General features: G+C 41.3%; 1 protein-coding gene across 1 annotated transcript in view; it reads right to left on the bottom strand.

Moving 5' to 3' along the window:
- ABTB2 (ankyrin repeat and BTB domain containing 2) overlaps positions 1 to 23,351 on the bottom strand; it is a gene marked incomplete at both ends in the record, with an annotated part of 131,674 nt that overhangs the window by 18,975 nt on the left and 89,348 nt on the right. The window contains one exon of the mRNA XM_082000687.1: positions 3,360 to 3,512. Within this exon, the coding sequence (XP_081856813.1) occupies positions 3,360 to 3,512 (153 nt within the window). The remainder of the gene's footprint in view (positions 1 to 3,359; positions 3,513 to 23,351) is intronic.

Raw genomic sequence — 23,351 nt, forward strand, 5'->3', positions numbered from 1 at the left:
ATGCACAGAGCTGGCAGAAAGACCTAGTAAAAAGGTGGACCGTAGTTCTTGGTGCTGAGCTGCCAGGAGACCAGTTCAGGCACAAGAATTTGAAGTTGTAATTTGTGAGCTTTACTCCTGGGGGACCTGCAGGCTCAGCCCATGCAAAAGTTACTCTATACTTGCTGTTCTGTAGCGGTAGCTTGACAGGATGCTCTTCTATGATAGATGCAAAGTAGCTTTTTCTTTTAGAGTGTGATAAAAGTTAGAGCATCCTACAAGAGCCGGGGGGGAGAGCTCACATACGCACAACTGCTGTGCAGCAGCTGTAACCACAGCAGGTTTTCCATGTGTGAGTTGTTATCCTGTGGAGAAGAGAGACAAACTCTTGCACGCTTCCTCGGGTAAAGCCTGTGCTCCTGCAATTGCCCAGAGAGCAGCTCCTATGTGTGCCCAGGGGAGAAACTGAAGAACTGAAGGTGGACCGAGAGACATCAGGGAGGAAGAGCCCAGAGAGCCGGGAAACGGATAGGGCTGAGGTCCTGGTTTGGGAAGGGATAGGTTGAAGAAGGAGCAGGAGCCTGGTGTGCTCTTTGGGTTTCATAAGCAGTGACTACTACTATAACTACTGGTAGTGAGGGATTTAAATTTGTCCCGCAGTGAGGAAAAAATAATAATAATGAAAAGCAATGTGTGATAATAACTTAATATTAAAATCCCAACATTTTTATTTAAGTAGGTGGAAAAGGAACACAGTTCTCTGCAAACTAGCATTTACCCACCTATATTATCATTTAACCAGTAGCAGGTGAGTACTGAAGATTTTTAAAAGTTGTCTGGCAAACATGAACTGAGAGCATCATATTTAGAAGGCTTCATCCACTAAGGCACAAACAGTTGTTGTGGAAGACTATACTGCACAAGCAGTCTCTGTCAAAGAATAGATATTAGAGGTCTGAATTTCAGGTTATACTAATTATACTTTGTTCTTCTGCACAACTTCCCTTTCAGGGATTTCATCATACCCTACCTGATGCATCACCACTGCAAGGAACTATCATTATATGACTTTTAGCCTGCACACCATGAGGAAAAGCGAGTTGCAATTTGCCTATAGTCAACCAGCAAGCCAGGGATAAATTTGGCTTCAGTTCCGAGATTTCCTTCTCTCCAGAATGTGCTGTAATGGCTGGATACAAATGACTGCTTTAAAGGACTGTGTAATGGGCACTGGAAACAAGGCACTGCACTCTCATAATGTTTTTTTTCCTGTTAGCTTAAAACTTTCATGCAGCAAAAAGACAATGCCCTTTCTCTCATACCACACATCACAGAACATCCTTAGACCTCTGAAAATAAAACTCGGGCAAGACAGTTCAGAACAAAGACCTGCTCAAGATTAACTTTGATTTTTGTCCTCTACTACAAAGATGATGTGTTACTTTAAAGCAGAGGTTGTTTCACCTGCAGGGAATGCACACTGCACACATCCCTATGGAGGAACAGTTTGGTGAGGTAAAAGGTATGAAGAGATCTTAGTTTTCTTACAGAATTGCCATTCCTTCTGTAACAACAACAAACTGGATAGAAACCTCGAACATTATTCCTTCCCCGGGCCTGTACTGCTAACCCTTAACACCACAGCAACTGAATTATCTTATGCTTGAATATCCCCCATAGTGTGGCTGAGGCCCTTTCTACCTGCTTCTCACTTTTATCTATTGCTTGCATTGTTTTGGACCTCTGAGGTTTCTGTTGAGACCTTAATTTCATAACTGTATCGTTATGGCTTCAGTTTGAAGTTACTGAGGTGAACCTCATTTTCACAAAGGCTGTCTCCAAGTCTTTCTTTTTAGTTCACATCAGCAGGAAAAACAACCATTCAAATCCCTGCCCTCTTTTTTGTTTGCTTTTTAAGGTATTCGATCTATAAAGTAAGGGACTACCTTTGTTTTGTATGTTAATGTACACAAAAAAAACAGTGCAGAGAGAGAGTGGGGTGCCTTTGAAATGGAAGGTTTGGATTCCGTTTTGAAATCCAAAGTTCTTTCTAAAGGAGAGACTAAAAGAAAAACCATGAAACTGACTGGAAGTCCTTGTGATTATAGTTTAGTCTTCTGCAGTACTCTTCATCAAAGAGTTTCAAAGGTTTTGGCAAGCATTAGGCACATATGTAAAATCAATTTAGCTCATATTAAGTTGCCTACACTAGCACCTACCATCCACATGTTAAGCCAGAGTGGTGTGTGCTTTAATTGACACAGAGCACACGTACACTGGCAGAGAAAAGTGAGAAGAAAAGCGTTCCAGGGCTAAGTGTACAACTCCTGCTTCGTGGACGTGAAGTCCAAGTTCAGCTGCTCCCTTCCAGTCTGAAGCCAAGGAGTTTAAATAACTGCTGAGGGTCACCTGTTTAACTTCACTTTTAAAAAGACTGGCAGCACTCTCAGTCGGTCATGTACCACGTCTCAGGAGAAAGGCAGGAACCGAGAGCTCAGAGTAAGACTAGGAGTCAGCTGCAGCCGAAGAAACACTCAGTTATCTAATTGCACCACCGTACTCACCAGCTAATTTAGCTTTGCATTAGGTTTTGTGGGTAATAAGTACTACTCTTCAATTCACAAAGGGGGAGACAGAGATGTAGCAAAAAGCAAGAGCCTTTTTGGCTGCCAGAAGGAAAAGGTAAAAAGCAACAAAAACAGATTCAGGACTCCTGATTAAAAGCCTCCCATTGCTTATGTTGTTCATGAAAAATAATTCTAAGAGTAATGGCATATTTTTCTTTACAGGTGATCATTTCATCACTTAAGAGCATGATAAAAGTATTATTAATGTATCCCACCCACTCATTTAACCCAAAGGTATATGGGGGACGAAATTCACTTAAGAAACAGGGATCTATCTTATACTAAAGTTCAAGATGTAACCCTGGTATCAAAACCAAAATAATGACAGCAACTTAAAGGACTACAAATGCTGAATAAAATATCTATGATGTGCTAATGAACCAAGCTAATTATAAATCCCTGTTCAATATCTATGTGAGGGGAAGATTTTAAAAGGTACCGATACTTTTCACCAAGGTATCTCAAAAAGCAAAGAATAATCCTGTAATTAAGGCCGAGGCACAAAAAAAACCCCAAATACTAGCATTTCAACCCTTCTCTGTCTCATTCTTCCTACATAACTTTGGCAAGACAAAAATCTTTCTACCCCAGCTGCAGAGTGCAGCCAAAGTTTCTTTATCTCTTGGAATACTAAAAGGTTAAACATGTATTGCCTGTATAGTTCTTGAGATCTGGCTCCCATGAACTATAGCAAGAAGAATATCATAAGAAGTTACAATTACTTTAGTTGCTTATAAGGCTTAGTCCACATACTTTAGCTGCCGAGGCTCGCAGTCCAGTCCAGGTAAGAGCAGTCTGGCTGTCTGCCTGATATCGTCACTGTCCACAGTTAAACTGCGCCGGTGCTCAGCGTAGGTGATGGCCACTCTCATCCACTCCATCAGCGGCGGCAGGAGCATGAAGGGTCTGTGCAAACATGGAAAAAAATCCATCATAGTCAACATTGGCCTGCGATGCAAAAGCACACGTTGTCGCTTCCTGAGCATGCTTGTGGGAGGCTGGCACAGATAAAAGCCACCTGCAGAGGCAAACTCTGTCCCTGTGCTCAGCAAGACTGGCAGGTCACAGCAGGTGGAAGGAGCTGGAACTGCTCAGCCTTGGTTATCTGAACTGCTTCTTACCCAAAATGGGGTCATGCCAGGACATGCTGGTTTCATGCAATACATTTTACCCTGTGGGAAATAGGGCCAGACTGAATATAAGGGACCTACTTCTACAACCACTAGCTGTAGGTCAGGCCCTCCTAGCTCAAGTGGCCAATGCTTTGTTTTGGGTCAGAAGGGCTCTCATCTCAGGGGTGCGTGTGTAGTAATTGTGTCAATTGTTCTAAATAATCCATATGTACAGGCTGCTCCACCGCTCACTCGGTAACACTGAAAATATTCTTGATTATTTGAAACTGCGGTTAAACCAGGATAATTCAGTACTACCTCCACTGATTTTTACATTACATTATCACTCTCTGATGGCTTTTCACATCCTACATTCTTACACGCAGAGCTCAAGCCTCCATTTTTGCACAACTGACCCTCTAAACCGCAGCAGACTGATGCAGCTACGTTTTAATGTGAACTGCTTTGCTAAGGAGGAATGAGTAGAATCAAAAAGATAACAACTAATATGGAGACATCTCTGTGCAAGGATAAATGTACGTTACTTAAATTGTAAGCAATTTGTGGAAGAGCAATCCATCTGTTCCTAATTGTACAGCATCCAACACAGTGAGGTTTTACTTGATATGAAGGGTTGCAAGGCAATAAAGGAATACAAATAAGGTAATAACAATAGCAACAATAGCCATTTAGGACTAGCTTATGAAGAGGTCCCCTTTACTCCTGCTGTAAGAATGAACACAGTACTGGTATTACACAATAATATATGGGTACACAATAATATATGGGTACCATAATACTCTCATACACAACATAATCTCATCCATCCATACTCTCAGACTCATGTATTATTTGCTTGATTTTTCCCCAGGGATACCTGCCACCCTGGGGAAGGCTCAGAAGTGCCAGCTGTAATTGAAAACACCTTTCCCATTTCCAGTAACAAATTTATTAATGCTGGGAAAAAATCCTTTTTCATTTAAGCATTCAAAAGAAAATAACTGAGGGGAGAAAGTACCAATTATTTTACAAAGTTCAGCGAAAAAAAGATACATACCAGAAAATATAAAATGATTTTGTCATTAATGAAAGCAGCTGAACCCATGAAAGGCATTTTCAAAGCTGTGCATGTACATGCGTGCGCACATATGTGAGCACAGTAAGAGTAAGCAGCACCAATCCCATTTGAAACTATTTACCAATAACGGGATTTGCAAGCAGAACTCCCTTTGTATGACTTCGAACATCCTTCAGGGTGGAATAACTCCACTCTGTAAAATATGTGCCATCTGTTCCATTTTGCCAGTTGCAAGGTGCACTCTGAGACACTGCCATTATCTCTTTACCAACAAGTGCACCATTTTTCCCTCCGCTCCTTCTCTTCTTCTGAGTAGCGAAGCAGCATCTACAAAATCAGAGGTCCTCTTAAGCATCTGATCAATCCTGCATTGCCAATGCAAGGGTGTTTTTAACAGGACATCTACTTATTGCTTTTATCAGTTTACTTCTATGTCAAACAATCAAAATATTAGGCCTGCTACATTCATCACTTCGAAATACTCCATAGCTCATCATGAAAGACTTTCTTGAAGTCCAGCTCAAATCCCCCAACCTGTTTAGGCTTTCTAACTTGTCCCAGACACACGGGATGAATCACTCCAGCACAGACCATTCAGAGTTGACTGAATTCCCTAAGGGAAGGGCAGCAATCCGCAACAGGCTCTGGGAGCTGCCTTTCAGCAGAATGTTCCAGAGAACTTCAACCCTCATCTGGCCTACAACAGAGGCTTTTACACCTTTTAAATTCAGGCACTTAAGGGAGGAGCCTAAATTAATTACCTAGACTTTCTAATTACTCAGCAGAGCCTCTAGTATAGGATTCAAAGCTCCCGAAACATGGTGAGGACAGAGAGGTAGGCTAGGTAGGCTAAAAGCACCAGAAATAACTACTTGGAGTTAGATGGGGTGAACACCTCAGGAGCAATGCAAAAACTCATCTTACAAGTGATTATGTCTACCACCTTTTGTGGTAGATAAGCTATTTAGGCCACATCACAGTTTCCCCAACACTCTCGTGACGGGAACACTGCTGGACAGAGAACCACATCCATCCAGCGCGGTCCTGATCATCGTACCAGGTAACGAGCCAAACCTTGGTAACTGTTACACACTGCACTGGGCAGCAAGAGACTGTGGTCGGCCAACAGAAAAATACCATTGAGTCTGCACCGGAAATAACACGTATCATCAAGAAATTTCCATTCTGTAAAAAATTCACATGTGCCAGGGTTATAAATGGCTTGCGTGCACAAGCAGACCTTGACTGTGGAAAACCTGGTTTGGGAGGAATGGGAAGGAGAAAGATTTTTTGTTTGTTTGTTTATTTTTTTAATCTCAACAGATTTTTCCAAAAGCTTTAAAACTCACAGCTCAACAGACTGCCTAGTTACTCTGTGCGTGAAGGAGAGCAGACTTTGGATTGCAAAAAGAAATGTCAGGAAGTTTCCCTCATACCGCTATCCTAATTTGTCCCAGCCCCACCACTGGCATTCCTGTGCGAGTTGGATAAATTATTCTATCAGGAGTGACTACACTGATTTCAATTTCTATTTTGCTGTAAAAGCTTTACTTCTCTTGAAAATTTCTTGCTTGAGGATGGGCCTTCTATCCCCCCCCAACACCCCGCCCCCTCTTCTTTTATCCAGCTATTTCCTTTTTTCATGCTGTCCGCGTTGGCATGCTCACGGGAACAGCTCTGTGTTACTTCACTCACTGACACTGTATCAACTACGCAGTATTATCACATGACCTGAGCGGAAAGGAAGAGATGCAGTTCAGCGGAATGAAATGCCAACACTGAGTTGCATTGCACTAAGAAAATAAATGCAATTATTCATTTTCTAGAAAATAAATGCAATTATCATCCCTATGGGTCTTAACCTGGGTGTCTATCTGCCTCTAGGGAAACACTGATCATTTCACAGTCTGAAAAACACTGGAGGAGGGGAAGGGAAGAAACCTTCATGGAAAATTAACTGGGAGATGCTGCAAGCTAAAGAATTAATTTCTGTCTCTGCATTTCTGTCTGCGCCATGGTCCGTACTGCGCATTTTCCTCTGGACTTTCTGACATTTAGAAGCATTTGGCAGCTCATTAAATTCTGCACATGAAGTGATCCAGCCCTGGGAAACTGTCACTCACAGCAGTAGTTCACTAGGGACACATGCTCTCTGATTTCTATGAAGAATGCCACCATGGCTTTCTTCAGTTTCTTGCCATGAAGTTGTCTTCGAGCGATGCCACGTGTAAACTGGGAAAGTACACAGCAGTGGAAACTAAAATGGACACCACTCATCTACTATACAGCTTGTAAAGAATCGCAGTAACGTCTGATACGGTCATGTGCTGTCAGTATTTTATCCATAGGTTCTTTGAAATTTTCTCCATTTAGAATTGGACAGCTGCTCTGTTCCCATGGGGATCAGGTTGGAGCTGGGTGAGATGTGCTCTGAGAAAGGATGGACTCTATTGTGGGCTTTTCCCCCCTCATTTGAACTAAAACATGTTGTTTTATTTAGACATAATGGAGAAGGATGATGGCAGCAGCACTTGGCAGAGAATCGATAGCAGGTTGTAACTTCTTCCTGAAAAATGTACTACGCTCATTTGATTAGAATGGCCTAGGACATGACAGGCATGTGGCGATCATGTGCTGCAGTCCTTGAGAATGTGCTGTGGGATCACAGACTTTCAGTGTTAACTCATGCATCAAAAAGAAACTAGTCCCCAAAGAGGGCTCTTTGAGGATTTTTAACAGCCCTGGGGCCAAGACATTTTTGGCAGAGGGAGGTTGTATGCAAAAGAGGAAAGACCTCCACAGGAGTTCGAAAATTATGTCAACCTTCCTCTGCATTGAGTGCTAGGACAACGCACTTGGAGCTTGACTCGCAGAGGTGAGGAACAGCTGCTACCTCAGATAAAAACAGTAGGTCTTCCCAGAAGAAAGAGCCATGCTATCAAATTCCTCCCTCGTGCCTGGGTCCTCAGGAAGGTCCAGTGACAAAACTGCTGAAGAAAGGAGGAGCAAGGTGATGAGGAGACATTTTCCCTGCAGCCACCTCTCTTCTCCTCCTGTGCTATTTTTCATTGCCTCTTGCTTTGCTACAGCAAAACAAAGAGGGAGCCAACAGTGACAGGAACATCAAGAAAGAAAAGCCTTGTTCTTCTAAACAAGAATCTCCTCCTTCTAAAGCAGGAAAGAAAACACCGTCCTAATGGAAGCAGACGAGAACAGCAAAATTTGTCTCCCTCTTGGCAGTCTGAGCTGCTCCCGAGCACACACGCAATGGACAGTCTCCCATCCAGTCTGTCCCATATTCTTCTAAATGGTTTGACTGAACAAGCTTTCTCCTCCCTTCCTCTGTAACAACTGCTCTATAAGCCCCTGCTAACATTTTAAAACACATGCAAACTTTAGCATTGCAAAACACGTGTAATTATCAGAATATTTAGGGTCAGAGTAGGGTAAGCCATGATAATTTGCCCGTATTTGACTTACTGAAACTATACAGAGGCTACGTGCAGAGAAGAATCCCAAAACTTTAGAGATCGTTGTGGTTTTTTGCAAAGGACTGAAAAAAAAAGAAGGGTTTTCAGTGTGGTGAGCTGATGTTTGAGTTTAATGCTGGAACCAAACTCTATGGTTCAGTCCCATATTACCCTAAAATTACCTCAAAGTCAGTAACACCAAGTCAGTGAAGAACAGCTATAAAAGCTTATAGCTTAGTCTTACCTGTTCTCTCTTGCCTTTTTTTTTTTTTTTTTTTTGAAGGAATAATCTTAAAAGTCACATTGTGCAGGTGCACACAGAGGAGGGAGTAATGTGACTGGCAGAGATACTGGGAGCGATTGCCGGATCGCCGAGTAAGCCAAGCAGGCTTTTTCACAGCTTTTCAAGGCTGGGAGACCCACATGCAATAAGCAGAGCTACGTAAGGGAAAAACAGTGGGAGTAAGACTAACCTGCAACCAAATGGCGAATCATGTAGGAGCGCGGCTAGAAGAAGATGTGTTGTTTGAACTTAACACCAAGATGGAAAAACGCCAAGGACGGCAACAGAGTCAAAAAGAAAACAAAGTGAAGTCTCATTAATTGGAGAAGGGAAAAGACTCTGAGGCAAGACAGAGTATCCAAAACCTAAACCATGTCATGTTGATGTGGAAAACAGTGGCATATTTACAGTTTGGATTCTCAAACACTAACCCTCCTTTTCAAGCTGGAGAAAAAAAATTTCTCTGAGTGTGTAATTATATGTGAATAAAATAACAACAGAAATTATGATTTAGAAAAACACAAAATCTTCACTCCAAAATACAACCAGCTTAAGTCAGGAAACATGACTTTCAGATTCAAAATATCTTACTGAATTTGCAAAAACCTCCCACATTTACAGAGAAAATAGAGAAATTACCATGCTGGATCTGATTCAAGGATCGTCTCAACAAATGCCATGTCTTTCGAAGCAGTCCCAGATCTTCACAGAAAAGGAAGAAGAAATTTAATCACAGTCAACTGGCCCAAAGAGAAAGTTTTCTTCTCAACTCCCTTGAAACAATGATTCGCTCACATCTTAGAAGATAAAGGCTCTCAAATTTTAGTGGATCATTATCAAGTTACTAAGATCTTGGCTTGGATATGCCATGACATTAACTTCCACAGCTTAGCGAGTTATCCTTCAGATGCTAATGGAATGAAAAACATCTGGATAATATTATATTTATTGGGATCTTTTCTCCACTGAATCTGCCTTCAGTTTCCTCTGCTTATAGACTATAAAATGGTACAAGAATAGTTTAAATCTAGAACTGGCATCTCTGATCTTTCTTAGCAATCCTAGTAACCACAGACAGAAATACCACCTTTTCCGCCCTTGCCTGCAAACCACACTTAGAAATAAGGTGCAGCATCAGACAGGTTTTACTCCATGTTAACTGCAAACCAAAGGAAAAACTAAATTCAAGCTCACTTAAAAAAAACATGAAGGAATCATTAGGAACTCACTATGAATCTTAAAAAAGACCCTCAAGTCTGTAGCTTATTTATTATAATCACATTTTACAAACTTTGTTTTAACACCAGGGAAAAGATTCCATTTTCAAGCTGAAAACAAGTACTTGTGCTGCTCTGGAATGTGCCATTTGTCTCATTAGAAAAACATATTTGTAACATCTGTATGCTGTGGCAGAAGGGGCTCTTGGTTTCTAGACAGACTGAAAATAATTAAAACCAACTTAAATTGTGTAGTAGTTGATGATAAGAGTCAGATAGATATACACGATAGTTTTAAGTACAACAATATGGTCATAGCTTTGTGGTCAAGGATGTGACTGACTTCCATCTGCCTCCCCCAAATGCACACAGAGCTGTTTGATCCCTGACAGGCACTGCGAGCAGCCAACTCAATAGAGGAAACCTGGAGGAAGGGAAACTACCGATCATGCTCCTCTTGCTCCTCCCAAATCCTCAACATCCTAAGATTATCCGTAAGCTGAAAACTACTGCAAACAGTCCGGGAGATGAACTATTTTTGCATGACTCTGGACCTAACTGCAGCCTTGACCTCAATTAATATACAGCCGTTATGTTTAAATCACTTGCAAGAAGATCAGGTGCAACTATGAGGACTGACTTGCCGAATCTCATGTTAGACACAGAAAACAGCACTTGCCAGTGACCTATGCACGTGAGCTTGTACCACCAGACTTGCAGAGGTCAATTCTACGGATTTCCTCCGAAGGACCTGGGTCTCAAGTCCCATCTCTGACCGACCGAGAGCATCCTTGCATCATCACTGAGGCACGAGCTCTTCCCACCACAGAACAGTGGCTCTGGCCAGGTCATTTACATCAGATCTGTTAAGCCTTTCCCAGCTCTTATAAAAAGGTGATCACCCTGGTTTGCAAGTCTTCCATTTTGTAAGCACAAAATGCTTTCTGGACAAGATCTAACGTGGCCCAGCACTTTTACAGCAGTGGCTCTGGAGGCAGCAGTGCTTGCCTCTGCTGGGCCGGTGGGGTGGGAATATACCTCGCTGCTGCCCCTCAGACCTGCCCCGGCCCGCAGAAAGGATGCTTTGCATCTGCGTGCCCCTCAGAAATTGCTGTTTGTCATTTTTGCTCTTACCATTTAAGTTTCTAAAAGCCCAAACTGGCCGGTGCTGAGTTACACGGCAGGTCACACATTGCCTCAAACTTTCAGCTGTCCTTCAAAATCAACTCACATGGAAAAATCTTAACAAGTCCCTTTGTGTCCTTGTTTTAAATACTACTACTTTTTTAAAATTAGCATCATTGGCTAACAGAAAATAAGAAATGGCTGGCATGTCTGATTCCCCCCCCGAATCAGTCTGACACGTGGAGGCCCGTTATCCAGGACCAAGGAGACTGACTGAGGAAACCTTGTCATGTGCAACAATTCCTCCTGCACAGGAAAACTCTGGTACATTTTGGAGCAGGACACAAATACAACCTACATGCATTAAAGAAATGAGCCTGTAACAGCATGCTATGTGACAGGCACAGATAAACACAGGCATAGTGCCAGATGGATTGTCTGCTGTTCTTGGATTAGCCTTGATCCTGTGGGCAGAAAAACCAAGAGGTAACTCTTACGGGTCATTCCAGCAGCTACGCTGGCAAACTAAAAAAACCACACTGCTATCTTCAAGCAGATTTATCTGGGGTCAGTGCAGTTCTTCACTATCCAGTGCTGAGACTCCTCCTTCATCATTTTTTTGCCCATTCTACTTAATTCCCAAAAGCACTAGCAGGATTGAGATAACAGGCCTCTTAGTTATGACTTCAATCTGATTTGCCAACATACATATGTTAAAAACATATGCTGATTCCCAAGCCAAAACCAATCTGCCAGATCCAATCATAGAACTAATTTTCAGGGCCCACTTGTAAAATCCTGAAGGCAGAGCATTGCCATGCTTATGAAAATTGCCTGAAGCTCCTGAGTAACAACTGTGTGAACAAAGATCCAGAAAGATAAATATTTTTGTGCAGTTCTGGAATACTGAAAACTGTTTAATTAATGATAACTGCAAAAGCTTGTTCAGCTAAACAAAGACAATTCTCATCAAAGCAAAGCGTTTTCATAATAAATAGGGAAACGGTTCCCATTTACCTTACAGCACAAGCCAAAACCTAACTAATATTTCAAAAGAGCAATTTTCAAATACAAAATAACGGTATCTAGAGGTTAGACATTTCAAGGTTAAAAGACGGTTCTTTCATTCTCAGGACTAAGAAAATGTTGATGAAACTTCTATAGCTTGACTGATGTTACACTTCTGTGCCATGTCATGCTACTGAGAGCATGGCCTTCTTGTAACGTCAATCTCACCTGATGCTGACGTCTGTGTTTTCTTAATAAAAAACTAAGTAATCTTTCGGCTTTTCACATTCCTGGAATCTGAGAAGTTCCAGAAAGTAATTTAGCATGAAGGCATGAGGAACACACCAATACATGCCGATGAAAAGAACTGATTATTGGGTACAATAATGTACGTGTGCGCTAAAATCAGGTACCCACTCCACCCAATAGTGGAATTACACAATCCAGGTGCAGGCTGCTGTATTACAATCAAAGAAGGTCTTACGAAAGAGCCAAAATTTAAGAATCTGTTTTCTTGAATAAAAGGCAATCAAGCCCACAGCATGTAGCATTTGTGAATGAATAGGCAGTAGTCTTCTCTCTAAGTCAGTGCCAGATAAGACACACAAGATCTGTCATTAATGAAAGATTAGAAGGAGGAGTAACACCACTGCTGGATGAAATAGATGCCAGTGTGGCATTTTAAAAATTATTATTTTGTAAGAGAACATCACTTTGTCCTAATGGCAAGCTGCTCAATAAACATATTTCACCTATATCTTCACGGATCTTCTGTTTTGCTCCTCAGTTCTTGTCTTAAAATATTGAAAAGAGTTGCTGTGCAGAAATGAAGACAGAGTTCTGTTTCATCCAAAGATGTTTTGTACCAGTGGTGAATGAATGTGTTTCTGTTTTTTAGTGGAAAGCATAATGATTTATACGTTTGCATTCTGCCTGAGATAAATAAATAGCATCATGTAAGCATATAGATATAAGAAATATAAACAACAGAATTGTCCTAAATTTAAAGAAAACCACTGTTGTGATGAAGTCAGTCCTTCTATGCCAGGCTAGAAATCCTTTCACTCTTCCATTTTGTGTTCAGTATTGTGAAATGTCCCAATTTCAAACTTTTTTAATGTTTCTATCACCATGATTTTTATGGCCATATCAATGGATATCAATGAACCCAAGCAGCACTACAAATGGAAGACATAACTGCTTAACTATGGGATTCTAATAGGTGGACTTCACTGGTAAAGCTCAAATTCTCTCCATTTCCAAATATCCTAAATTTAAAGTACGCATGCATTAAATTTCAGCATTTGGAGCTGTAGTGCTGCTCAGCAGATGCCACAAATTCCAGCTACTAAGTCTTCTTTCAGCACGGTTTACTTAGATCTGCCAGCACTGCTGCTGAAGAGTCTCTTGCTTTGACTGTTGTAATGTATGAACTTTCAGTGAATTTCAAAGAAAAGCATTATGTTTCAATACCTCAGGATATACCTGCAGGAGATTTTTCAGCAGATAACAGTTTGGTCTAATCAAGAAAGATGCAGCCAGGACACGTGTAAATAAAAACTGTGTTGCTTTCTCTTAGAAAAAGGTCTAATAGATCTAAGGCCGGAGTCGTAGAGTTCCTATTATAATGAACTGATGCGCTGCAGACAACAGCCATAGTTGACAAAATATCAAGAACTTTGGCAAGTCTGGTCTCAAGTCTTTCAAACACTGTCAGCTCATAAAGCTAACTCACTTAACTGCTCTCCCAGTTTCTTCAGGACAATGTCATCCACATATGCATTGCAGAATCTAGCAGGTAACTTCTGGTGTAGAAATACATGTGTTTTGAGGAATTGTTGAAGTAAGGGGAATCTTCACAAACGACAATCTTGCAAACAAGAGATGTAAAGGCACTTACCTTCAAATCTTGACCCAATCATGCACACAGTTGCCGAGACCACTACCACAAATCAGAAGCCAGCAGCACACACAGTGCCATAAGCAATACTTTCCTACAAAGCAACTTACCATCCTACCAAAGATTTCTCTCTCATGTACTCTGAACTACAGAGTTGCAGATTTTACGCTGAGTTTGCAAATGACTGAATAAGACACTAGCAATGTTTGTTTATTGACATCTGCAGTACAGGCCAAGAGGTAGATTAAAAAACCAAACTGTCATACAACTCTCCATATCAAGGTTATCTGTTAGCCCATCTCTCTTTCTAAAACGCACGCTTAAACAGTCTTATATGAAGAGATTAGACAAACATTCTAAGGGGTGGTAAGAGAATGGAGGTTTTTTATATGCAGCTAAAACCTGTTCTCACAACAGGTCCGACCTGCTTAATTTTGACCATTGCAGAGAGTGCAGAACTGCGGTTACTACAGGAACACGGAGGAATTTCAAGCTCCAGCTACCCACTCAGCTAATGACTAGTATGACAAAATGATAATTTTTGTTTCTAATATCAAATTACAAGGATATTTTTTCTTTTCAGCTCCATTAGAACTCTGCAGCCAGAAAGCAGATCTAAAACCACAGAAGCATCGATGAATGCTGTGTTAAAAATGACAAAGTTAAACATGCATCACTTCTAACACCAAGTGCAATGTGCACAATTAGTTTTTTTCAGCTTGTTGAGAAAAATATTATCATTCAAAATCTTCATCTGCTCTACACTTCACTACCTGTTGCTTGAATAAACCTTTCTGTCAATACCCAGTACTCTGCATTCCAAACACAAAGGAAGAGTAATCAATAAAATGTATATGAAACATGGGAAACTGGTATCTTTCTTCCCAGAGTTTTTACCTCAAAGAAAACTGAAGCAGCAAAATTATTTAAGATATAAACTAGTTTTTATTTGCCTTTCTTCACATCAGGTACCTCTGAGCCCTGATTACATGAATAAAGCTGTACATAGCCAAAACTATCACTATCCTGGGGCGAATGCCCTTTCTTACATGTACAGTTAGATTAAGTTAGTTTGGCTACTTACCCTTAAGCATATTGAGCACCTAACACAGAGAATTTAGCAGACTAAAAGAGGTTCCAAAGTGAGTTAATTAAACTATTGTAACTTCTCGTATAGGGAAGAATGGGATGCCCAGATGGAAAGTCATTTAAGGAACATACGTTTCTGTGATGTTCTAACGCATCAACTCTTCAGAGATCCTTCCTGAAGAATTTGGCAGCCACAACAGGGAACTGAGCACTGACTACCTGGCACAGGGCAGTGCTGCACAGAGGTAACTCTTAATCACAGTCTGGATGCTGGAAGCAGTATAATTACAATAAGATACATTCTGAACAGGTTATATTAGTCCTGTTACAATTTCATGCTGATGTGCTTACATTCCTCTCAACTAGCTTAACTGTCTTCTCCCAGTACTGCATCATGGACAACTCATCCTTTCCTACTGAAAAATCCTAGCACTTCTAAAGGTCTCAGAAGGACCCCACGTTTCTCTGGAAGGATCTTTTGCATTTCTAAAGGAAGCCAAAGAGGTGAGGAATGGCAGAGTGAATTCTTCACAGTAGCAGAGAGTTTTCCAGAAAGCCTAGGAATAAAAACTTAAGAGCTTCTGTCTCCCTCTCTATTCTCTAGCCATTATGATATACTTTCTAATCCATGGAAGAAAGAGCTTTAGGTACAAACTCTTCAGTGGAACTGGAGTTCCCAGTAGTTCAACTCCAGACTGAAACTACCCCTTTCAGCAGCATCCCTCCAGATTTACACTGATAAGCAGTAAGAGCAAAACACAGCTCAGTCTCTTTCCTCTCCAAGCGAACACGTTAGACCAGCATGCACTCTATCAACACAAGGTTGTTTAGCCCCAGAAGAATCCATGAACCAGAGCTGAATCAGCTCAGACATGTAACTCATTTGAATAGGATTTGTCTTGCAGAGCAGACATGCTTTTTAAAACAGTCAGTTCAGCATTCACTGTAAAAACATGAGATGAAAACAGTACAGTTTAGCTTCATAAGTGACCATCAAGTCATGGCAGTACGTGCGCTCGTAGCTATATGACGAGGAAGTGCAAACTGCCAGGGTCTCCTTTAAAAAGGAAACAAAGCAGAGACATACCAATCTAGGATTACCCCAGGGAAAGCTTAGTTTCTAATCTCCACAAGGTCAAAGAGAAAGAATGATTGTTGCTATTATCATAAATTATACCCAGAAACATTTACTCTTCAGAAGAGCTTAGCTCTTAGCTCTCTGTTACCAAGATGTCAGGAACAATAACAGCAAAAACCCCAACAACCTGCCAGCCCTGGCTGCTGCACAGCAAAAGCTCAGAATTGTGTCTTTCTTTAGTGTGGCCTTTGTTAAAGCACCAGCTAACTCTTTCCTCAGGAAACAGGCAAGTTCTGCAAGTGAAGGCCTGTAATTTAGTCCAATAGGAAATAATATTAACTTCAATTGGAAACAGCAATTACTGAAAAAGAAGAAACTTGTCGGCTTGTTACCGTCATCGTTCTTTGCAATATGCTCAGACCCTTTCATCCACCCAGTTACTGCTTTTTACTTTAATTAATTAGAAGAGCATTACATTGGTATCGCAATACTGTCTTTCAGAATCTATGCCTAGGAAAATAGAGACAGGCTGATATTAACTGACAGCAAACCAGCCAGAGTCAAGGAGAGAAATTTTGACTCTCAGTCAGTCCTCTACTATTTCAATGGGCAGACACTGTCCAAAAGGTGGAAAAAGAAGCCAGGAGACCTTGTCTTACGCATTTCTGTGTTTCTATAATGCCTTTTTAGTAACACATGCTGTACCAGTTTTGTTTTAAGTTCCCCTGGATTATTTTTCCTTCATTTTTGATGCTAGCTTGCTGCTTAGTCTTCCCATCATAAAACTGCAAACAATAAACAATACACAACACAGGGTGCCTACAGGCACCCAGATTTCTGTTTGTGTCAGCCCTGAGAATCCAGGCACCTAAGTTGCCAGGCTCTCATTTTCTTGCACCTTCTTTTTTATCTGAACAGATGGAAACTTAACAGCAGAAGCCAAGAACGTAACACCGACATCTTTACAGTAATTGCTGTAGCTGTAGTTAATGAAATTGCAGGGTGGTAGCGCGCGCACACACACACACGCACAATGGCTGTCATCTCTTCATTGCTAAACAAGAGAGACAAAGATCATCTATCTAGTTTTCAAACATTTTTACACATAGGGGACATTCGCCAGAAATGGCTTAGGTCAAAGCCAGTCTTTCAGGGGATTTCCACCAAGCACTGAGGTCTACTGTAAAATGCTTATGAAAGCAGAAAATACTGTTTTTCAAATGCATGTTTTGTAACTCACAGGACAAAGACTGTCAGATGCCTTATTACTTCTCTAGGTAGGTGGTAAGGATCAATTACTGCCTGCTGTCCACCTGAAAAGCCTGAAAAGCTCCTAGGAACGAATGTATTGAGACCTATCGATGATTGGGAAGTTACCAACCTGACACAAGTAAAACAACTTTAAGGGACAAATACTGTAATTAGAACCACAGAAGCACAGAGCAGCTGAGGTTGGAAGGCACCCCTGGAGATTGTTTAGTCCAACCCTCCTTGTTCAAAAACCAGGGTCAGCTAGAGCAGGTTGCCCGGGTCTACTTGAAATGGGTAAACTTTGAGGTGACCTGTCCCCCTGCATGCTTGTAGCTGTGCCATCTGAGACTTCTCAGACCATCCTTAACTATTGTCCATGGAAACCAGCGCATAAGCAGCAGCAAGGTTTTAAGACAGCCTAAGAGCCTGACTTTTTGGCACATGGCTTTACATACAGCCATTAGCATCAAATTTTGTTCCACTGTGTATGCTTTTTTTTACCCGTAATGCTTTCCTTGTGCGCCAAGGCTGGCACAGGAAGGCAGTCTCTTTACTCTCCGTGAAGACTGCTCTGTGCTGCTCAATTTCGTATACAGTGAGATGCTCCTCCTTGCAATTTTGCAGAGAATTTAAATAATTTATGTTTGTACCACACCCCTGCTCCAATACAGAAAGATCAGAAGATACAGGCTATTTTGGAAACACTCCAGTAACACTACAAATTGCTTGAGGCCAGTAATATGGGACAAAGACTAGTCTGTCCCAGGTGTGAGATACACAGAGTTAAAAAAATCAGAGCGGTATTTGTTTATAAAAACAACATAAAAGCGGGGGGGGGGGGGGGGGGGGCGGCGGGGAGTCTAATTCAGAGTAGACTGCATTGCCAGTTTCAGCAGTTACACTTGGATGAATTCGATCCTCGGGGTTTGCAGCTAATTCCCTTCACTACTGCCAAGGTCACCCCTCACATTCCAATTTTGCAATCTTTGAACTACAAAAAAAAGAAGAACTAAAAAAAATTACAAGACTTAAAAATACATCAGTAAATGATGCCAGGCAGAGGCAGGAGTATTGCCAGGAACCCAAATATAACTACCGTCTGTCACCTATTGACTTCATTGTGACTTGTTTTTAATTCACTTCACATCCCTAATGCCATGGTGCTCAGCGCATGCACGGACACACAGACACAGAGTAATAAACAATCATGCCAAATATTTCATCCTGGGTCTCTCGTCAGTCTTTCATTTAGGATACCAGGAGCACACATCTAGAAGGAGACCCACTAGCACAAGATCCGACTGTTAAAAAGTCAGTAGTTTCTAAGTGCTTCTGGCTTGTTTCTGGCTAGATGTTACTGCTGTAGTATTTGCTGAGATGTCACCATAAACAGCAGGAAGGTGAAAGTTGCTCACCACCAGTGTGACAAAGCTACTGACTCCTCCTGTTAAATGATATATGTTTTCAATTCTCAAAACTGTGAAAGATATTCAGTATATTGCAACTATTTAGTATGGGCTCAACAAATACATAATCCTGCTTAAGGTCAGGAACAGCACAGCCAATGAACAGTTCATTTTAGTCAATAGATCCATGCTGATTGTAGTTTATTGGCCTCTGAAATAGGGCCATTCACTCAATCTTCCTTTCGAATGAGTATCTCAAGATCACAATTAAGTCTGACATTACCTGATTGAAGTCTGAAATTGGCAAAAATACATGGTAACAGCTTCTCTCCTTGGTGAAGAAAGCTGATCCTACCTGCTTATAGCCTTCTTATTCGTCTAATAAATCTAACAAACTAATCTTTCATCAGTAGCAAATAGCTTTTTTTTTTTCTTTAAAACAAAGAGGGGCACACTTTTATGTCCACTCTGAGCAAGCAATGCCATAATGGCACAGTTCAATGTAAGGCTTCCTTCTGTTTCCCTACATTTAACCGGTATATTTATATCAAAATAGCTCCGGGGAAAAAAAAATAAAACTCAATGGGACTATTGCATGGGGGTGGGACTGGAATATGCCCACTGACACATCTTTCTGTAATCACCCCATTGACTTCAGGAATACTCTGAGTGGATTTAAGTACTGTTAAACATGAATGTATGGTTACAGCATTATTCTCTCTCAAGGCAAATGAATCAGGGTCTACTTTTGACTGTTCTTATATACGTATTCTTGACTGGTGAAGCAGCTGTAGACAGAATAGAAAGATCTCTCAGGCAAGAGATCCCAGAACCTATTTTATTGCAGACCTTTTCAAAGACACAGTTCAATGAACTAAGTATATCAAGTTCTGTTCCTGATGCAGCATGATAACAATGGGGTATGGCTGTAAAATAAAAGAATTCAGACATAAATACATTAAATGTGAATTAGGAAAGGGTGGGCCACAGATAAATCTAAAAGACAGACAATGATGTAGCTATTGCACTTAATAAAATTCCATAAACTTGCAGTTAAAAAGAGTAGAGGGGAAAAAAGCCTCATGACAGATCAGCGAGAGTCTGGAAATAGCCATCTGGAGAAAAGATTTGTCCTGAAAAGCCTTAACCAGCTCTGAATGCAGTGATACTTCTCAGTGATGTTGAGGATGCAGCTCAAGCAAACACAGGTCTCAGAAGCAGGGTCTGCAGGTTATTCCTGGTTTTCTTTCCTTTTCTGCCAGTGTTGTCCATGCAACACAGAGCAAGGCTTTCTGGAGTCAATTCACATTAATAACTGAGATGTTAGTATTCTTTTTAATATGAATTGATATTGTTGTGTAAGTTTGATCTATGTGACCAAATCACTCCTGTCTGAAGCAATTTCAGAATGAACATTTAGTTGTGCCAGGTGTTTTCTGAACACAGGGGGGAAAAAGCAGCTAAGTGTGCAGGAAAGAGCTGAAGGCTCTAATTATTTCTAATGATGCACCTAGAGATCATCAAGTATAAAAGTAGTAAGAAAGATCAAAGTAATGCTTTTTTCAAAACATGAGATTTAGAAAATGTGATGAGGAGGCCACCTTCATCAGATAGTCACTGGAGATTTAGACATAGCCATAGCACAGCGGCCCTCTGTTTGCATCAACCACTGCAAGACTCTTGATGGGGAAACCACGCCAGAAAGCTCATGAAAGTAGCACTGTAGGAAAGCAGATGCACAGACTACTTGGACATTATTTTTTCTCTCAGTAGAAGTCAATGGAATGTCTCTGATGTATCTGAGTACAGACTGTATTTTGCAAAGCATGAAGGATAAAATAAGGTCAAAAGGCCACAGCTCTACTTAGTCTGGTCTGAGCATGAGTATTTGAAACTAAGAGCATAACAGTCTGAGATGCAAACTTGATCACCATTGAATCAAGGGATGCTTGGACAGGATTTTGACACTGTATCAGGAACTAGTCATTTAGACCCATCTCTGGTTTCCATGATAGCCAGGGTAAATTTGGATTATAGGTCACAAGGGAAAAAAAAAAAAAAAAAAAAATCAAGTGTTCTAGCTAATGACAATTTAAATCAATAGCTCAAATATTGAAAGAAAATAGTACTTGAGCAAAGAGCACTCAAAAATAGCATGAAAGGGCTACAATCTTTTCTTCTGGCAGCATCAGATACATTTTTCATCCTTTCCCAATAAATAATGTTTCAGAGCAGGCATTGCTGGAAATACTCCACCGAGAGAAAACCCAGGTAGATAGCTCAGCTCCTTCCTGCTGCCCAGCTAACGTGGCACTGGAGAGTAGGAATTAGTCCATTTGTCCTGCTTGACCCTATTGAAAAAATATGGTTTGCATGCTTATCCATAAGCCCTGGATCACATGAGGTAACAGATGTAATGTTGGAAGCAGAAAAAAGTTTAGGTCCCTTTTGAATCTTGTAGATAAAAGCAGCCATCCAGCTGCAAGCAGAATGAGCAGCAGCCTTTCTGAAGGATGGCATGCGACAAGGGAAAAACTGAGTGACCCCAGGTTTGTTTACAATCGGATCATAAATCAGAGTCCTCTAGAGAAGTAGCAAATCTGAGGCAAGCCTTCAAGATGCCTGCACATGGAAAACAGAATGAAGCATTCTCTCTTCTTATGAGGTGGGCCCCCCCCTGCAATTCAATTGGCTTCTTGCAGTGTCCGCAGCTTTTCCAGCTGAAGAGCTGTGAGTTTCCATCAAACTGGCAAGCCCCAAATTTCACTGTTGGCAGCTGACAAATCCTACATCAGCTCTGGAATTTCACTAGCATTTTACTGGATTTTCACCGACAGAGTCAGATGGGCACAGTCTGTGTGTTTCTGCTGATGTAAATTGTTTTATACTCGTTAACATTTAGAATAAAACAATGCACCAAACTCAGACAATGTGTAAAACTTGGCATGTCTGCAACATGGATAGCTGAAAAAAGTCTGACATAGCCGGATCCATGGGCACTGATGGACAAGCCCAGAATTCCTTTTAGAACGTTCTACAGACCAACAACATCAACAGTAGGCAAACACAATCTATAGGGGTTTTTTTTTAATAGGGTTGCTGGAAGAGGAGGAAGCTCAGCCTAGCAAGGACACACAGGTAATCAACTACACAAGGAAGCACTATCCAACATTTTGCCTGTTCTTAGGTATTAGATCATGCTAACTTTCCTAACAATAAATGCTGTACTCACATGATAACCAAAGAGAGATTGGATGAGGGCAGTCAATGCCGTCTACTCCTAGCTTTAAGGCTAGACCACTATCCTGGTCAAGGCAATTAACCTACGGTAGACTAGTCCACCCAGCTGTAAAATCACACTATAATACTGACCTCGATTTGTGCTCTATGGGGAGCAGACAAATACTCCCTAAGATAAGTATCACTGAGAGAGCATTCCTGCCTTGACACACCATTAAAAATAAGACAAAAACTTTATATTCCACTCGGGGAAAAAGTGAAGAAGGGAGAAAGAAACTTCGTTTACCTTTGGATGGCCCTTCTCAAGTCACAGTATCCCAAACAATCCCAGCAAACATGCTCTGCTGCTCTGGGACATGATCTCACTCTGCAGAGCGCTCCCAAGTTCAGCCAGCCTGACATAAGCAATGGGAAAAAAACCCAGAGCAGAAACCCAGAGCAGAGAGAGAAGGAGTGCCATGCATCTGCTCACTCTTCATGGTCCAAAAACACATTGTCTGACCTCTGACACAATAGAGACTATAACCTCTGAGAAATCTTACTGCCCAGCAGAGACACTTTTTTTGCAGCAACAAAGACAGATGTGCTCTCTGATGACACAAGACAAGCTCTTAGCCTTCAGGCAGTTAGGTGTATCGTTACTGAGTAAAGCAGTTTGTTCTCACCTTAGGGTCCAATTCATTTGCCAAAATATTGCACAAGTGGTACTCTGTATTTGCAAAACACTTCCTCAGGAGGCCTATTTGACATCAAACAGCAGATGATCTACTGCCCGTGCAGCAAATACGGTCATTTTGGGGTTCCAAGTGGGTCATGGCTTGGTCATACAGCAAGCAGCCGCATCCCTTGTGGAAATGCTTAAAATGCTTTGCTCATGATACCTGGGTGCTTTCTCTCTAATTCTGCCTCCTCTCCTTCTGCTTCAATGCCTTTACCTGGAAGTAAGTATCAGAACCAGGTATAACCAATCCACAAACTTTCCAGAGTCTCAATCTATTGGTATCCCAAATCATTCACATGCTGGAGGCCAAAACAGAAAACTCCTCTATCTGCCAAGCTCCAGAGAGATGACTACATCATCCTATTCCTGCAGGACTCTGCAGTTTACCCACCTCAGTTCTTTAGTTGCCAAGGTGTTTAGCATGGATAAGGTACATAGCATATGTGAGTTTAAACTGGCTCTGTTCATTGGGGTGCCTTGCACAAGTGCAAGTGTGTATGTTTTCATACCTTGTACAGTTTGCTGCAGGATATGTTCAGAAGCTTGGCTAGGTTTTTTAAAGCCTTTTATGGCATATGACACCCTCCATCAGGCATGGCTTCAGACCTTGAATGCTATGCTTGCCTTCACATTGAAGTGAAATACAGTGAAGACCTTCCAGACCCTACAGTGTTATCATTTTCGTAGCACTTTGCATCACAGTGTGACACACAGAAAGCTCACAGACAACAGAACGCCAAGCAAGACGGATAAAGGGTTGTCAGGTC

Source organism: Phaethon aethereus, assembly GCF_964289735.1.
Source record: "Phaethon aethereus genome assembly, chromosome: 5".
Classification (NCBI taxonomy): Eukaryota; Metazoa; Chordata; class Aves; order Phaethontiformes; family Phaethontidae; genus Phaethon; species Phaethon aethereus.